The sequence below is a fragment of the Tachyglossus aculeatus genome, chromosome 4 (assembly GCF_015852505.1).
Source record: "Tachyglossus aculeatus isolate mTacAcu1 chromosome 4, mTacAcu1.pri, whole genome shotgun sequence".
NCBI classification, from domain to species: Eukaryota; Metazoa; Chordata; class Mammalia; order Monotremata; family Tachyglossidae; genus Tachyglossus; species Tachyglossus aculeatus.
The window spans coordinates 118424962-118441927 of record NC_052069.1 but is presented as its reverse complement, the minus strand read 5'-3'; the positions used below and the strand labels follow the sequence as shown (position 1 = coordinate 118441927).

Here is a 16966-nt window from a genome sequence, read left to right as displayed (position 1 = left end):
CACTTAGTTTTTCTTAAGAAACAGGATACATTTGTCATTCTTACCGTGGCTTCCTGGGCAGACATGAGCCTCGTCATCTGGTCTTTCTGGCAAATTGGGAATGAGGATACTAAAAGATGAAACACACAGTAAAACAAAAGAATAAGAACCAGACTTCCATAGAAAAAATTAAGACAGTTTGGCAAACGAAAGATAAATCTACAACATACCGTGCTTGGCAGCAAATCAAGAGCAGGCACCTCTTCCTATGTCACACACAGGGAAAGAACTATAAATTCAGGAACTTCTCTTTTTATGGCATTTGTTAAGCGCTTTCTATGTGCCAGACACTGTACTAAGCTCTGGGGTAGATACAAGATACTCAGGTTGGACACAGTCCCTGTCCCACATAGGGCACTCAGTCTTAATCCCCATTTCACAGATGAGGGAACTGAGGCCCAAAGAAGTGAAGGGCACACAGCAGACAAATGGTGGAGCCAGAACTATAACCCAGATCCTTCTGACTCCAAGGCATGGGTGGTATCTACTAGGCCATGCTGCTTCTCGAGGATGTCTAACCAAAGAAGTAGAAAGAACTGTATTTCCCCAGGAAAGAAATTGTGATGGTATTTTTAAGACCCTTCCTAAAAACAGAATGTCACATTTCTTTTCATTGCTGAAAGTCTCTTCACTTTACTATGTCTAGGATCCCTGAGGCAGATTGGCATCGCCCTTATTTTCTAGGTAAGAGAGCGGTGACTCAGAAAAACAAAATCATTGTTTGCGATGGTCATTCAGAAGAAAGTCGGACCCCCGAGCAAACTTATAGACCTTGTGCTGGGTATGGAGCTTGATTATCAGCCGTCACCATTCTCTGTCAATCTTTCCAAAGCCATGTCAGTCTTTCTGGTTCTGTTTACTCCCAAAACTATCCCCCAATCCCCACCTGGTTGCATAGTGTAAGGAACAGCTCAGTGACAACATGAAGTTCTGTGTGGCCATCGAAAAATTTCTAATTATGTGCAAGGTTCCTGGGAGTAGGCTGCTACACAACTACTTTAATTCCTACTCCTCCTGCTGTCTCCCTTCCCCAGCCCAGATTTCCCATATCTATTACAGCTGTATAGCCTCAAAAAATTTGCCGTGATGAAGTCTGAAACACAGGTAGACTGAACTTTTTCACTTTATTTTATTGTATTTGCTAAGCACTTGCTATGTGCCAGGCACTGTACTAAGCACTGAGGTAGATACAAGGAAATCAGGTTGGACAAAGTCCCTAGAAGGAATTCTTTAAGGAATCCTTATTCCCCATCTCGTTTTGGTACATTGGTTTTTAATTGATTTTATAGAATAGGTCTCCACTACAACTGAGGAGAAGAATGTGAAATTAAGCCCAGAGAAAACTCCATGAAGTGTGCGAAATGGCTTTGTATGCTTCACAGGAAGTACATTCGAACTACTTTCATTTTGCCAGGTTAAATACATTGCTCTCTGGTCCTGGACTCCCTTAAAAAGCCTTCCGCAAAGCACTTCCCCTGCTGCATCTTTCCGGTTTTTCTATCCCTAAAGCTGCTTGGGAATGAACTGAATTCTGACTCCACTCTGCCACCACCTCAAGGAATCATTTGAACTGTGGGTGTTTCCGGGTCAACAGCCTCATATGCGAAGAAACAACTTGCACAAACCTGCACAGAAACTGAGACCTACATATGTGACTGCTTTGTGGCAAAGTGGGTAAAGCAACGGCCTAGGAGTCAGAGGAACTGAGTTCTAAACCCGGCTCCGCCGTGTTTCTAACCTTGGGCAAATCACTTCACTTTCCTGGGCCTCAGTTGCCTCATCTGTAAAATGGGAATTAAGACTGTGAGCCCCATGTGGAACATGGACTGTGTCCAGTTAACCATTCATATTTATTGAATGCTTCTGGTGTGTGGACCATAATACTAAGCACTTGGGAGAGAACAATATAACAATATAATAGAGCCCACAATGAGCTTGCAGTCTAGAGGGGCACGTAGTAAATGCTTAACAAATACAATTCAAAAAAAAAAAGCTGTTGTCAACTTGTCTACTACAAAGAGTTCAGTCTTAATGTCGACGGACCAATATCAACACAAGAAAGATTGCATCTGGCATTAAAATTCTGAGAAGAAATCACCATTTAGCGCATAAGTACCTGTCCTTGTTCTGTCATTCTAGACTGTGAGCCCATTATTGAGTAGGGAACATCTCTATATGTTGCCCACTTGTACTTTCCAAGTGCTTAGCACAGTGCTCTACACACAATAAGCACTCAATAAATACGATTGAATGAATGACTGAATAGATTGATCACCGTACTAAGCACTAGGGTAGGTACAAGCTAATCAGGTTGGACGCAGTCCATAAGCCACAGGAGACTCCTACTCTTCATCCCCATTTACAGATGAGGGAACTGAGGCACAGAGATGCCAAGTGACTTGCCCAAGGTTATACACAGAAGACAAGTAGTGTAGCCAGGATTAAAATGAGTTCCCTCACTCTCCAGACAACATGGTAATACCTATAAACCCCAATCTTTTCCCCCGCCCCCATCATATCAGCCAACTTCTGTTCCTTCCTTATCTAATTTTCCAGATTAGATAACTGAATCATTTCATCATCTCATCTGATCACCTCATGTCATCACCTCATCGTTTTCCAGATGAGATAACTGAGGCCCAGGGAAGTGAAGTGACTCGCCCAAGGTTACACAGCAGAGAGGTGGTGGAGCTGGGATCAGAGAAGCAGCGTGGCTCGGTGGAAAGAGCCCGGGCTTTGGAGTCAGAGGTCATGGGTTCAAATCCCGGCTCCACCAATTGTCAGCTGTGTGACACTGGGCAAGTCACTTCACTTCTCTGGGCCTCAGTTACCTCATCTGTAAAATGGGGATTAAGACTGTGAGCCCCCCTGGGACAACCTGATCACCTCGTAACCTCCCCAGTGCTTACAACAGTGCTTTGCACGTAGTAAGCGCTTAATAAATGCCATCATTATTATTATTATTATTATATATAGAAGCAGCATGGCTCAGTGGGAAGAGCCCGGGCTTTGGAGTCAGAGGTCATGGGTTCGAATCCCGGCTCCGCCACATGTCTGCTGTGTGACCTTGGGCAAGTCACTTCACTTCTCTGAGCCTCAGTTCCCTCATCTGGAAAATGGGGATTGACTGTGAGCCCCACGTGGGACAACCTGATCACCTTTTATCCCCACCGCTTAGAACAGTGCTTTCCACATAGTAAGCGCTTAACAAATGCCATCATTATTATTATTAGAATCCAGGTGTTTCTGATTTCCAGGCCCGTGTTCTAACCACTAAGCCATGCTGCTTCTCACTGATCTTATCTTCTGGCTCCAAGCACACACGCCCAAGCCCGATCCTTCTGCCAAGGACCCCAAGGCCACACTTTAGATAACCACTGGTCTGATCCTGCCTAGTGTCTCCGGAGAGACCTTGGGCAGAGGTATATCTGCCCTATTTATTTCCCTTCTAGACTGTGAGCCCGCTGTTGGGTAGGGACCGTCTCTATACGTTGCCAACTTGGACTTCCCAAGCGCTTAGTACCGTGCTCTGCACACAGTAAGTGCTCAATAAATACGACTGAATGAATGAATGAATGAACCCACCCAACTGAGATTCAGGAGATGCTGCTGCTAAATCCCAGCAGGGACCTATTCTGCTTTCTCAAGCCTGTTACTTTCCATCACTTTGACCAAGGAGGTCTGAATTGGAGAAATGGTGTCTTTTAAGGCCCGGGGCTAAAACGGATCAAAAACCAAGTCAAAAGTTTGGAGCTGAAATTCATGGCTCTACTCACCATCAGTGCTACTTATTGAGCTCTTATTAGGTGCAAAACACTGTAGTAAGTGTTTAGGAGACTACAACACAGAGTTGGCAGGCTCGTTCCCTGCTCATAACAAGCAGCGTGGCCTAGGGGAAAGAACAAGGGCTTAGGAGTCAAAAGACTAATCTAATCTGGGCTCTGCCCACTTAACTGCTGTGTGGCCCTGGGCAAGTCACTTCACTTCTCTGGGCCTCAGTTACTTCATCTGTCAAATGGGGATTAAGACTGCGAGCCCCATGTTGTACATGAACTGTGTCTAACCTGACTAGCTTGTATCAGAACAGTGCCCAGCGCTTAGAACAGTGCTTAGCACATAGTAAGCATTTAACAAATACCATCATTATTATTATTATTCTTATCAACCCCAGCACTTAGTACAGCTGTCAAATGGGGATTAAGACTGCGAGCCCCATGTTGTACATGAACTGTGTCTAACCTGACTAGCTTGCATCAGAACAGTGCCCAGTGCTTAGAACAGTGCTTAGCACATAGTAAGCATTTAATAAATACCATCATCATTATTATTATCAACCCCAGCACCTAGCACATAGAAAGGGCTTAGCAAATACTGTTGAAAAAAGAAAAAAAACCTACTGGAGATGTCACCACAGCAGTTACAGCCATGAAACGGAACAGTAACTGGATCTCCTTAGATCTTCACACTTAGAGGGGACACCCAGTTTAAGACCTTGCCCAAGCGCTCCAATTTATGGACCATTGGGGAAATACCAGAGGATCTCCACTCAAGATACCAACACCCTCATTGCCATTTTCAAGAACAATGATAAAAAGACCCAATTGTGGCTATCCTTGCGGTGTCTAATTACTTTCCACTGCCAGCAAGATCCAAGCCAGAAAACTCCTGGATTGGCTACTAAAGAACATCTATCGACTGGATGCTCCCAGAATTACACTGTGGCTCTACCTGCATGAGCTCAGCGGATAAGATCTTTGCCGCTTGTCACGTGGAGAATCAAGAGTATTTACTGACTGCTTACTACATGCAGAGCACTGTACTATGTGCCCGGGGAAGTACAACATCACTGAATTAGCAGACCCGTTCCCTGCCCATAACACACTCAACAGCTTACAACACAGGCTTACAACATAAGGAGCAGCCCCAGGATCTCTGCCCAGCTTTCACAAACTTTTTCCATCACGTTTGTTATCATCAATGGGTCTGGGTTCTCGAAATTCCTAGGCAAATGCGGCTGCCCTGAAAATTTAATCAGGATTCTGAAACTGCTTCATGACATCACTGAGGCTGGCTGGGCCCAAGCCATTCCCCACTGTCGATGGAGGAAAGCAGGGAATGTCGGGTGGGCTGGATGCCATTCAATTTGTTCTAGGCAGCCAGGCTTAGAGGATACACCAGGAGACCAGGATGCAGGTTTCTGGAATATACTTCCATTCCTCTGGAAAACTCTTCTAACTCAGCAGAACTGGCACATCATTCAAAGTCCTAAAAACAATCATTCCATGACTTACTACATTGCAGAAAACCGAGCCCTATTAGTCTCATGCCCAGCAGCATGATAGACCCCAGGCCTGGGCATCAAGAAGCATCTGGGTTCTAATCGCAGTTCTGCCACATGCCTGCTATGGGACCCTGGGCAAATCCCTTAATGATAATAATAATGGCATTTATTAAGCGCTTACTATGTGCAAAGCACTGTTCTAAGTGCTGGGGAGGTTTACAGGGTGATCAAGTTGTCCCGGGGGGGCTCACAATCTTAATCCCCATTTTACATATGAGGTAACTGAGGAACAGAGAAGTTAAGTGACTTGCCCAAAGTCACACAGCTGACAGTTGGCGGAGCCGGGTTCGAACCCATGAACTCTGACTCCAAAGCCCGTGCTCTTTCCACTGAGCCACGCTGCTTCCATAGTAATGATGGTATTTGTTAAGCTCTTACTATGTGCGAAGCACTAAGTGCTTGGGGGGCTGGGGGGGAGCAAGGTGATCAGGTTGTCCCACGTGGGGCTCACAGTCTTAATCCCCATTTTACAGATGAGGTAACTGAGGCCCAGAGAAGTTAAGTGACTTGCCCAAGGTCACACAGCTGACAAGTGGCGGAGCAAGGATTCAAACCCATGACCTCTGACTCCCAAGCCTGCGCTCTTTCCACTGAGCCACGCTGCTTCTCTGTGCACCTCAGTTCCCTCATCCGTAAAATGGGGATGAAGATTGTGAACCCCACGTGGGTTAGAGGCTTTGTTCAACCTGATTAGCTTGTATCTACCCCGGTGCTTAGTTCAGTGCCTAGCCCATAGTAAGAGCTTAATATATATCATAAAGTTGAGCAAGTGTAAACCACTTCACTGAACTATCCCGCCGGTTATGGGCTGACAATAAGCCTAAAGAAAACCAAAGTGATGGATCATCCTACCTTAGGGAATTTATGCGCACAACCAAAATTTCATACTGGCGACACACATACAGTGCAAAGCTATCGCAGAATTGTTTCCTAGCACATGGACGGAGGTAACACACACACACACACACACACACCCCTCCCCCCCAAAAAAAACCCAAAAATAATCCTGAAGCCCAGCACTCGCTTTGGGAAGTTGTCAGTCTGCTGACAATAGTGAAATTATCAGTCTCCAGATAAAATTTAAGGTTTTCAGACTAAAGTCATGACCCCTACACTCACCACAGACCTTATGAACATCTCTAAACTGTAAGCTCAATGAGGGCAGGGAATGTATGCACCATCTCCATGGTATTGTACTCTCGCTTAGTACAGAAAGTGCTCAGCAAATACCAATGACTGATATTCTGGTACTTAAATTTCCTCCCCTGTCTGTAATTAATTTTAATGTTTGCCTCCCCCAGTAGTCTGAAGGCTCCTTTTTTTCCATGGTATTTGTTAAGCACACTGGTCTAGGCACTGGAGTAGATATAAACTAATCTTTTAGACTGTGAGCCCACTGCTGGGTTGGGACTGTCTCTATATGTTGCCAACTTGTACTTCCCAAGTGCTTAGTACAGTGCTCTGCACACAGCGCTCAATAAATACGATTGATGATGATAAACTAATCAGGTTGGACACAGTCCCCGTCTCACATGAGGCTCACTGTCTTAATCCCCATTTTACACGAGGTAACTGATGCACAGAGAAGAGAAGTGAAGTGTCCAAGGTCCCACAGCAGACAAGTGGTGGAGCCAGGACTAGAACCCAGGTCCTTCCAACTCCCAGGCCAGAGCTCTATCCTCTACACTTCCTGGCTATTTGCTTACTCTACCATACTCTCCCAGGTGCTTAGTACAGAGCTCTGAACCCAAAGAGTGTTCAAAAAATACCACCGAATGACTGATAGCTGAAGTGCTGTCCAATCTTATCGTTGGGACACCTGAACTCCACACAGGTGTCTTCCCCGGCTCTTTGAGCATCTCCATCAGCACCATTTACGGGGCTCAGTCGATATCAAATCGCAAGACCGAGATGGAGCACAACTAATTTTAGCAACACAGCCTCCGAGCACTGAAGCTCCTTAACACAGCTCTCCTGGGGGCACCTGAATGACAGTAACAGCAGGGCTATTCAAAAAGCTGCTGTAAAATAAGCTGAAATTGGGAAACTGAAAGCCAGGAGGAAGCACTCTGAGCATGAGGTACAACAAAGTCTCAAACGACGTTTGCCTCCTCCGGCTGAAAAGTGACAATCTGTTGCTGAGCGCAGACCAGCAAGGGAATGGCTCTTTTCAAGCAAAACTTTTCTAAAGATTGAGTGACAAGACGACAAGAGGGAAACAGCCCCAGGCACTGTGAACGTTAAACATGGTAACACAAGAAGAGACAATTTTTTTTGTATGCATAATGGGGGCCGTGTTGGGTCTTCCCAGCCTGTCTTCTTTGCATAAGGGACAACTCTATGTACTCGGTGTAGAAAGCACTGTACTAAGCGCTTGAGGGAGTATAAGGGAGTTGGGAGACCCAGTCCCTGCCCTCTCAAGGACCCTATAATCTAGCAGGAGAGGCCAACACTACAATAAATTACAGATAGGAGCAAGCTGAAAAAGATGTGTATGGGAGTTTGTGCTTTAGAAACAAGGCATGGAAGACACATACAAGCACACTAGAGGAGGGTGCAACTACTTGGGCGAGGCAGAAGTGCTGGAGTAAGAGCTGGGGGAATATAACCTGGGGAGAAGTGAAATTAACTGGGGAAGGACTCCTGGAGGAGATGCGATTTCAGAAAGGTGAGTCAGACTTGTTTGGCTCACCAGGGACCAAGTCTGATCTGACAATTTTCTCTCTAACACAGTATTTAATACCATGCTTGGAAGACAGTAAGTGCTTAATACTACTATTATTATTACTCACGTCTATCTTGTATTGATCGTTTTCCATCGGCCCTACTGTGTCATTTGACAAGTGAGATCCCACCTTACTTTTACACTGAGCTCCTGAAAGGCCAGGGACCCTGTTGAACTTTTACTCATGTGTCTTTCCTCAGTGCTTAGTACAGTGCTTTCCACACAGCAAGTAGTTAAATACTACTACCATTACTGTGGTCTGACAGGGTTTAAGGAGGAGGCAGTTCCAGGGAGGGGAGAAGGCACGAGCAACAGTAAGCTCACTTGAAAAGGTTGAAGAGGGAAAACGGAGGTGAAGTGGTACAGTGGAAGAGGAGAGTGGATAAGCAGAAAGGTGAGCGGCTTCTCCATCGGTAATTTATTTTCAAGTCCATCTTCCCGACTAGATTGTACACTCTTTGAGGACTAGGATCATGCCTACCAATTCTATCATCCTCACCCAAGTGCTTAGTACAGTACTCTGCACACATTAATCACTCAATATCACTGATAGACAATTATATTTTGAATTACAGAGGCTGCACGGTGTAGTGGAAAGAGTTTGGTTCTGGCCATTGTAGGACGCTGCTTCCAGTCCTGGCTCTGCCCCTTGCCTACCTCATGACTTTGGACCAGTCACTGGACCTTGTCATGCCTCAGTTACCCCATCTTGAACATGGACATAGAGAAGGAGCGTGGCCTAAAGGAAAGAGCACGGGCCTGGAAGCCAGAGGATGTGGGTTCTAATCCCAGCTCCGCCACGTATCAGCTGTGTGTTCCTGAGCAACTCACATAACTTCTCTGTGCCTCAGTTACCTCATCTGTAAAATGGGCACAAAGACTGTAATCTTGGTGTGGGCAGGGAATGTGTTTATTGTAGTATTACACTCTCCCAAGAGCTTAGTAATGTGCTCTGCACACAGTAAGCACTCAATGAATATGATTGAATGAATGTGGGACAGGGACCGTGTCCAACCTGATTACCTTGTATCTACCCCAGAGCTTAGAACAGTGCTAAGAATAATAATAATAATGGCATTTATTAAGCGCTTACTATGTGCAGAGCACTGTTCTAAGCGCTGGGGAATTTACAAGGTGATCAGGTTGTCCCACGTGGGGCTCACAGTCTTCATCCCCATTTTACAGATGAGGGAACTGAGGCCCAGAGAAGTTAAGTGACTTGCCCAAAGTCACACAGCTGACGAGTGATGGAGCCGGGATTTGAACCCATGACCTCTGACTTCAAAGCCCGTGCTTTTTCCACTGAGCCACGCTGCTTCTCTAGAACATAGTAAGCACTTAAAATACCATTATTATTATTATATGTCTTTCCCTACCTCAAAGGGGTGGTATGAGGATTAAAGTGACCATACTCTCCCATTCTCAGTACTCGGTAAGTGCTCACTAGACACTATTGATTGGCCGACTGACGACATCAACAAAAGCGCCATTAAAAATTAGTGAGGTATAACATTATGTTGGCATTACGATTAAGTGTCTAACCTCCTATCCCTCAGCTCCTGCCATTTAGACCATGGACTCGGCAGTGGGGCCTGCATTTCCAGGGTCCTGGAAGGGAAATGCAAAGGCTTTAGAGCAGTGAAAGGGGTTCAGGAATCAACTTGGCACCACCACCTGGGACCACTTAGCTTTTGAAAACCTTTCGAAGTGTGTCCTTACAGTACCCTTATTGGATACAGCACAGGATGGGGAGTCAGAAGGACCACAGTTCTAATTCCACCTCTCCCACTTGCCTGCTGTGTGACCTTGGGCTAGTCACTTCACTTCTTTGGACCTCAGTTCCCTCTGTAAAATGGGGATGAAGACAGTGAGCCCCACATGTGACCATCCTGATTAGCCTGTATCTACCACAGCGCTAAGTACACTGCTTGGCATATAGTAAGTATGATTATGATGTCACTTGTTCTATGATGAACATGAGATGTACTTTCATCAGTTCCCAACCAAAAACATATTGACATTTGTCACCAGGAGTGGACCGAGGTACACGTATTAGTCCCACTCATACAGTAAGTACACACTGGGTTCACCATGTGACGTTTTTAATAAAAATGGGGTGGAGGTCAGCAGAGGGTGGGGGGTGGCTGGAAATATTTCCCGCCATCGTAGAGTCCCTACTGCCAGGAGACACTCTGTCTTCACTGTTTAGTCTTTCATAGTGGTGGGGTGGGTTGGTAGGGCTAAACCTGATGCTGAATGTTTTCCGAGATTCATTCATTCATTCTATCGTATTTATTGAGCGCTTACTGTGTGCACAGCACTGTACTAAGCACTTGGGAAGTACAAGTTGGCAACATATAGAGACGGTCCCTACCCAACAGTGGGCTCACAGTCTAGAAGGGGGAGACAGGAACAAAACATATTAACAAAATAAAATAAATAGAATAGGTACAAGTAAAATAAATAAATAAATAGGGTAATAAATATGTACAAACATATATACAGGTGCTGTGGGGAAGGGGAGGTGGTAAGGAAGGGGGGATGGAGAGGGGGAGGAGGGGGAGAGGAAGGAGGGGGTTCAGTCTGGGAAGGCCTCCTGGAGGAGGTGAACTCTCGGGTCTTGAAGGGAGGAAAAGAGCTAGCTTGGCGGATGGGCAGAGGGAGGGCATTCCAGGCCAGGGGGAGGACGTGGGCTGGGGGTCGACGGCGGGACAGGCAAGAACGAGGCCCAGTGAGGAGGTTAGCGGCAGAGGAGCAAAGGGTGCGGGCTGGGCTGGAGAAGGAGAGAAGGGAGGTGAGGTAGGAGGGGGCAAGGTGATGGACAGCCTTGAAGCCCAGGGTGAGGAGTTTCTGCCTGATGCGCAGATTGATTGGTAGCCACTGGAGATTTTTGAAGAGGGGAGTAACATGCCCAGAGCGTTTCTGGACAAAGACGATCCGGGCAGCAGCATGAGATCTTAGAGCTTCCTTAAAACAGAGACCTGCTGCCCCCAACCAGGGCTCCCGGGGCGGGTGGGGGAGAAAGAGAAGGGGGCTTTACCCACCATTGGTGGAGGGAGGTAGAGCAGGCACTGGATAGGCAGGTCGGCAGCCGTCGGGGAGAATAAGCAGGGCAGGCAGGGGAGCAGGGGATGGGGATCTACAGGCGGGCAGAGGTCTGGGATCAGGGCAGGAGTTGGGGATCTGAGTGGGAGTCGGGAGCAGGGATGGAGCAGATGGGTGGGCAGGGGCGGAGCTGACAGGCAGGCAGGGGGTAGGGATCTGGGCGGGAGTTGGGGGGAGGAATCTGGGATCTGGGAAAGGGTGGGGCAGATGGGGGGCAGGGGGCAGGGTGTTGGGAGCAGAATATGGGTCAGACAAGTTGTCAGGAGTCAGGGCAGGCAGGTAGGCAAGGAGCAGGGGTCGGGACAGATAGCGGGGCAGGGGGTGGGGATCTGGAGGAGTTGGGATCAGGGACGGGGCAGACAGACTGACCCAGACTGTCTAGTCCCCTTCTAGACTGAGCCCGTTGTTGGGTAGGGACCGTCTCTATCTGTTGCCGACTTGTACTTCCCAAGCGCTTAGTACAGTGATCTGCACACAGTAAGCGCTCAATAAATACAACTGAATGAATGAATGACGGCGGGGGGTGGGGGGGCAGAAGTCGGGGCAGATGAGAACAGGGGTCCGGGCGGGAGTCGGGGTCAGGGGGCGGGACAGGAAGGGGTCTGGGATCTGGGCGGGAGTTGGGAGCAGGGATGGGGCAGACAGGGGCAGGGGTCGGGGAAAACAGTCAGGGCAGGGATCTGGGCAGGGCAGATAGAGAAGCTGCGTGGCTCAGTGGAAACAGCCCGGGCTTGGAGTCAGAGGTCATGGGTTCAAATCCAGACTCTGCCGCTTGTTAGCTGTGTGACTTTGGGCAAGTCACTTAACTTCTCTGGGCCTCAGTTCCCTCATCTGTAAAATGGGGATGAAGACTGTGAGCCCCGCGTGGGACAACCTGATCATCTCGTATCTGCCCCCAGCGTTTAGAACAGTGCTTTGCACATAGTAAGCGCTTAACAAATGCCATCATTATTTTTATTATTGTTATTAAAGAGCACGGGCTTGGGAGTCAGAGGACGTGGGTTCTAATCCCACCTCTGCCACGTGTCAGCTGTGTGACTTTGGGCAAGTCACTTCACTTCTCTGGGCCTCAGTGGCCTCATCTGTAAAATGGGGATGAAGACTGTGAGACCCATATGGGATAACCTGATCACCTTGTATCCTCCCCAGCGCTTAGAACAGGGCTTTGCACATAGTAAGTGCTTAACAAATGCCATCATTATTATAGGGGGGCAGGGAGCTGGGCAGATACAGTCCTTTCATTCATTCATTCATATTTATTGAGCGCTTACTGTGTGCAGAGCACTGTACTAAGCGCTTGGGAAGTACAAGTTGGCAACATCTAGAGAAGCAGCGTGGCTCAGTGGAAAGAGCCCAGGCTTTGGAGTCAGAGGTCATGGGTTCAAATCCCGGCTCCGCCACTTGTCAGCTGTGTGATTTTGGGCAAGTCATTTAACTTCTCTGGGCCTCAGTTACCTCCTCTGTAAAATGGGGATGAAGACTGTGAGCCCCCCATGGGACAACCTGATCACCATGTAAGCTCCCCAGTGCTCAGAACAGTGCTTTGCACATAGTAAGCGCTTAACTGCTATTATTATTTTATTATTATCCTTAAAATGGGGATGAAGACTGTGCACCCCCCGTGGGACACCCTGATCACCTTGTAAGCTCCCCAGCACTTAGAACAGTGCTTTGGACACAGTAAGCGCTTAACAAATGCTATTATTATTATTATTATTTTATTATTACCTGTAAAATGGGGATGAAGACTGTGAGCCCCCCGTGGGCCAACCTGATCACCTTGTAAGCTCCCCAGCGCTTAGAACAGTGCTTTGCACATAGTAAGCGCTTAATGAGTGAATAGAATGAGTGAATTGAATGGATGGGTAGGGACCATCTCTATATGTTGCCAACTTGCGCTTCCCAAGCGCTCAGTACAGTGCTCTGCACACAGTAAGTGCTCAGTAAATACGACTGATTGATTGATCTGGGGTAAGTCGCTTCTCAGTACCTCAGCTTTCTCCGCTGTAAAATGGGGCATCCGATTTCCCCTCTCCCTTAGACTGTGAGCCTCATGTGGGACTGGGACTGTCTCTGTTCTGAGTGTCTCATCTCTACCTCAGTGTACAGCACAGCGCTTGGTACATAGTCAGAGCACTTTACAAATACCACAGCTTTCATGCAGAGGACGATTCCGCCCGGGGAAAGGTTGAGGTCTGTACCTCGTGTCCCCGTGTTTTGTTTTGTTGTCCGTCTCCCCCTTCTAGACTGTGAGCCCGTTGTCGGGTAGGGACCGTCTCTAGATGTTGCCGACTTGGACTTCCCAAGCGCTTAGTACAGTGCTTTGCACACAGTACTGGCTCCACGGGCTCTTTGCCGTCTATAAGCCCCCCGGGAAGCACTGGAAGGCCGTCCGGGACACGCTGGAAATGAAGCTCCTGCAGGGTGAGCGACCTACCTGCCTCTCGCTTCCCCACCCCGAGGCGGCACGGCATAATTCACCAGAATCATGGCACTGCAGATAATAATCATGGCATTTATTAGGCGCTTACTATGTGCGAAGCACTGTTCTAAACGCTGGGGGGGATACGAGGTGATCAGGTTGTCCCACGTGGGGCTCGCAGTCTTCATCCCCACTTTACAGATGAGGGAACTGAGGCCCAGAGGAGTGAAGTGAGCCCACTGTTGGGTAGGGACCATCTCTAGATGTTGCCAACTTGGACTTCCCAAGCGCTTAGTACAGTGCTCTGCACACAGTGAGCGCTCAATAAATACAACAGAATGAATGAATGGAGCACAGTGCAACCATAACTATACCCGTCCACATGTTTCGTTTTGTTGTCTGTCTCCCCCTTCTAGACTGGGAGCCCGCTGTTGGGTAGGGACTGTCTCTGTATCATTCAATCGTATTGACTGAGCGCTTACTGTGTGCACAGCACTGTACTAAGCGCTTGGGAAGTACAAGTTGGCAACATACAGAGACAGTCTCTACCCAACAGTGGGCTCACAGTCTAGAAGGGGGAGACAGACAACAAAACAAAACATATTAACAAAATGAAATAGATAGAATAGATATGTACAAGTAAAATAAATAAGCAGAGTAATAAATATGTACAAACATCTATATATATATATATATATATATATATATATATATATATGTATACAGGTGCTGTGGGGAAGGGAAGGAGGTAAGATGGGGGGGATGGAGAGGGAACTGAGGCCCAGAGGAGTGAAGTGAGCCCACTGTTGGGTAGGGACCGTCTCTATGTGTTGCCGACTTGTCAATCAATCAATTGTACTTACTGAGTGCTTACTGTGTGCAGAGCACTGTACTAAGCGCTTGGGAAGTCCAAGTTGGCAACATATAGAGACAGTCCCTACCCAACAGTGGGCTCACAGTCTAGAAGGGGGAGACAGAGAACAAAACCAAACAGACTAACAAAATAAAATAGAATAGATATGTACAAGTAAAAGAAATAGAGTAATAAATATGTACAAACACATACATATATATATATATATATATGCTGTGGGGAAAGCCCCCCTTTTAGACTGTGAGCCCACTGTTGGGCAGGGACTGGCTCTATGTGTTGCCAATTTGTACTTCCCAAGCGCTTAGTCCAGTGCTCTGCACATAGTAAGTGCTCAATAAATACGATTGATTGATTGATTGATTGAAAGGAAGGAGGTAAGACGGGGGGGGGGGACGGAGAGGGCACTGAGGCCCAGAGGAGTGAAGTGAGCCCACCGCTGGACAGGGACCGTCTCCAGATGTTGCCCAGTTGTCCTTCCCAAGCGCTTAGCGCAGTGCTCCGCACACAGTAAGCGCTCAATCAATGCGACTGACTGAATGAATGAATACGAATGAATGAATGAATCTGCCTCCCCTCTTCTTTTAGACTGTGAGCCCACTGTCGGGTAGGGACCGTCTCTATGTGATGCCAACTGGTACTTCCCAAGCGCTCAGTACAGTGCTCTGCACAGAGTAAGCGCTCAATAAATACGATTGATTGATTGATTGACCGTCTCTCCATGTTGCCGACTTGTCCTTCCCCAGCGCTCAGCGCGGCGCTCCGCACACAGTAAGCGCTCAGTCAATACGACTGAATGAATGAATGAATCCGACTGAATGAATGAATGCTGCCCCTCCCTCCCTCCCTCCCTCCTTCTCTCCGTCCGTCCGTCCGTGCCGTACCTGCAGCGGCCGAGCCCCCCGGGCAGGCTCCGATCCTCGCCGGGCCCCGAGTCCATGGGCCGCCGGAGCCGGGATCGGGATCGGGATGGGGCTGGGAATCGGACGGGCGCAATCCCGCCGCTCCGCTGGAATTCAAACCGCAGCCGCCGCCATTTTCCCTCTTTTTTTTTTTTTTTTTTTCTTCCTTCCCCCGCCCCCCGCCCGTCCCTCCCTCCGTCCGTCCGTCCGTCCCTCCCTCCCTCGGGCACGAGGCTGCGCGGGGAGGCCGGGGGCGGGGCGACTGCGCCTGCGCCGTCCCCATAGTAATCCAGGGCCGCCATCTTAACTGAGGGCAGCGCCCGGCCTCTGCCGGAACCAATATTCATTCACTCATTCAATTCACTCATTCAATTCACTCATTCAATTCACTCATTCAATTCACTCATTCAATTCACTCATTCAATTCACTCATTCAATTCACTCATTCAATTCACTCATTCAATTCACTCCACTCACTCTCAATCCACTCACTCTCAATCCACTCACTCTCAATTCACTCACTCTCAATTCACTCACTCACTCTCAATTCACTTACTCAACTCACTCACTCTCAATTCACTCACTCAATTCACTCACTCACTCTCAATTCACTCACTCACTCTCAATTCACTCACTCACTCTCAATTCACTCACTCACTCTCAATTCACTCACTCACTCTCAATTCACTCACTCACTCTCAATTCACTCACTCACTCTCAATTCACTCACTCAACTCACTCACTCTCAATTCACTCACTCTCAATTCACTCACTCACTCTCAATTCACTCACTCACTCTCAATTCACTCACTCACTCTCAATTCACTCACTCACTCTCAATTCACTCACTCACTCTCAATTCACTCACTCACTTCACCGCTAATCTCTTCACCGTACCTCGTTCTCGCCTGTCCCGCCATCGACCCCCGGCCCACGTCCTCCCCCTGGCCTGGAATGCCCTCCCTCTGCCCCTCCGCCAAGCTAGCTCTCTTCCTCCCCTCAAGGCCCTACTGAGAGCTCACCTCCTCCAGGAGGCCTTCCCAGACTGAGCCCCTTCTTTCCTCTCCCCCTCGTCCCCCTCTCCATCCCCCCATCTTACCTCCTTCCCTTCCCCACGGCACGTGTATATATGTATATATGGTTGTACATATTCATTACTCTATTTATTTATTTATCTTACTTGTACATTTCTATCCTATTTATTTTATTTTGTTGGTATGTTTGGTTCTGTTCTCTGTCTCCCCCTTAAATAAATACGATTGATTGAGCGCTTACTGTGTGCGGAGCACTGTACTAAGCGCTTGGGAAGTACAAGTCGACAACATATAGAAACAGTCCCGACCCAACCATTCAATTCACTCATTCCTTCCCTTCCTTCAATCGTATTTACTGAGCACTTACCGTGTGCACAGCACTGTACTAAGAGCTTGGGAAGTACAAGTAGGCAACATGTAGAAGCGGTCCCTACCCAACCATTCAATTCACTCAATTCATTCACTCATTCAATTCACTCCTTCCTTCAATCGTATTTATTGAGCGCTTACTGTGTGCGGAGCACTGT

General features: G+C 47.8%; 1 protein-coding gene across 2 annotated transcripts in view; it reads right to left on the bottom strand.

Annotated features, from left to right (window-relative positions):
- CDK5RAP2 (CDK5 regulatory subunit associated protein 2) overlaps positions 1-15483 on the bottom strand; it is a 135010-nt gene extending 119527 nt beyond the window's left edge. For both annotated transcript variants that reach the window (XM_038744556.1, XM_038744557.1), the window contains exons 1-2: positions 15388-15483; positions 45-109 (exon numbers count right to left, since the gene is read on the bottom strand). In XM_038744556.1, the coding sequence (XP_038600484.1) occupies positions 45-109; positions 15388-15443 (121 nt within the window). In that variant the 5' untranslated portion in view covers positions 15444-15483. The remainder of the gene's footprint in view (positions 1-44; positions 110-15387) is intronic.
- Between the last annotated feature and the right edge of the window lie 1483 nt (positions 15484-16966).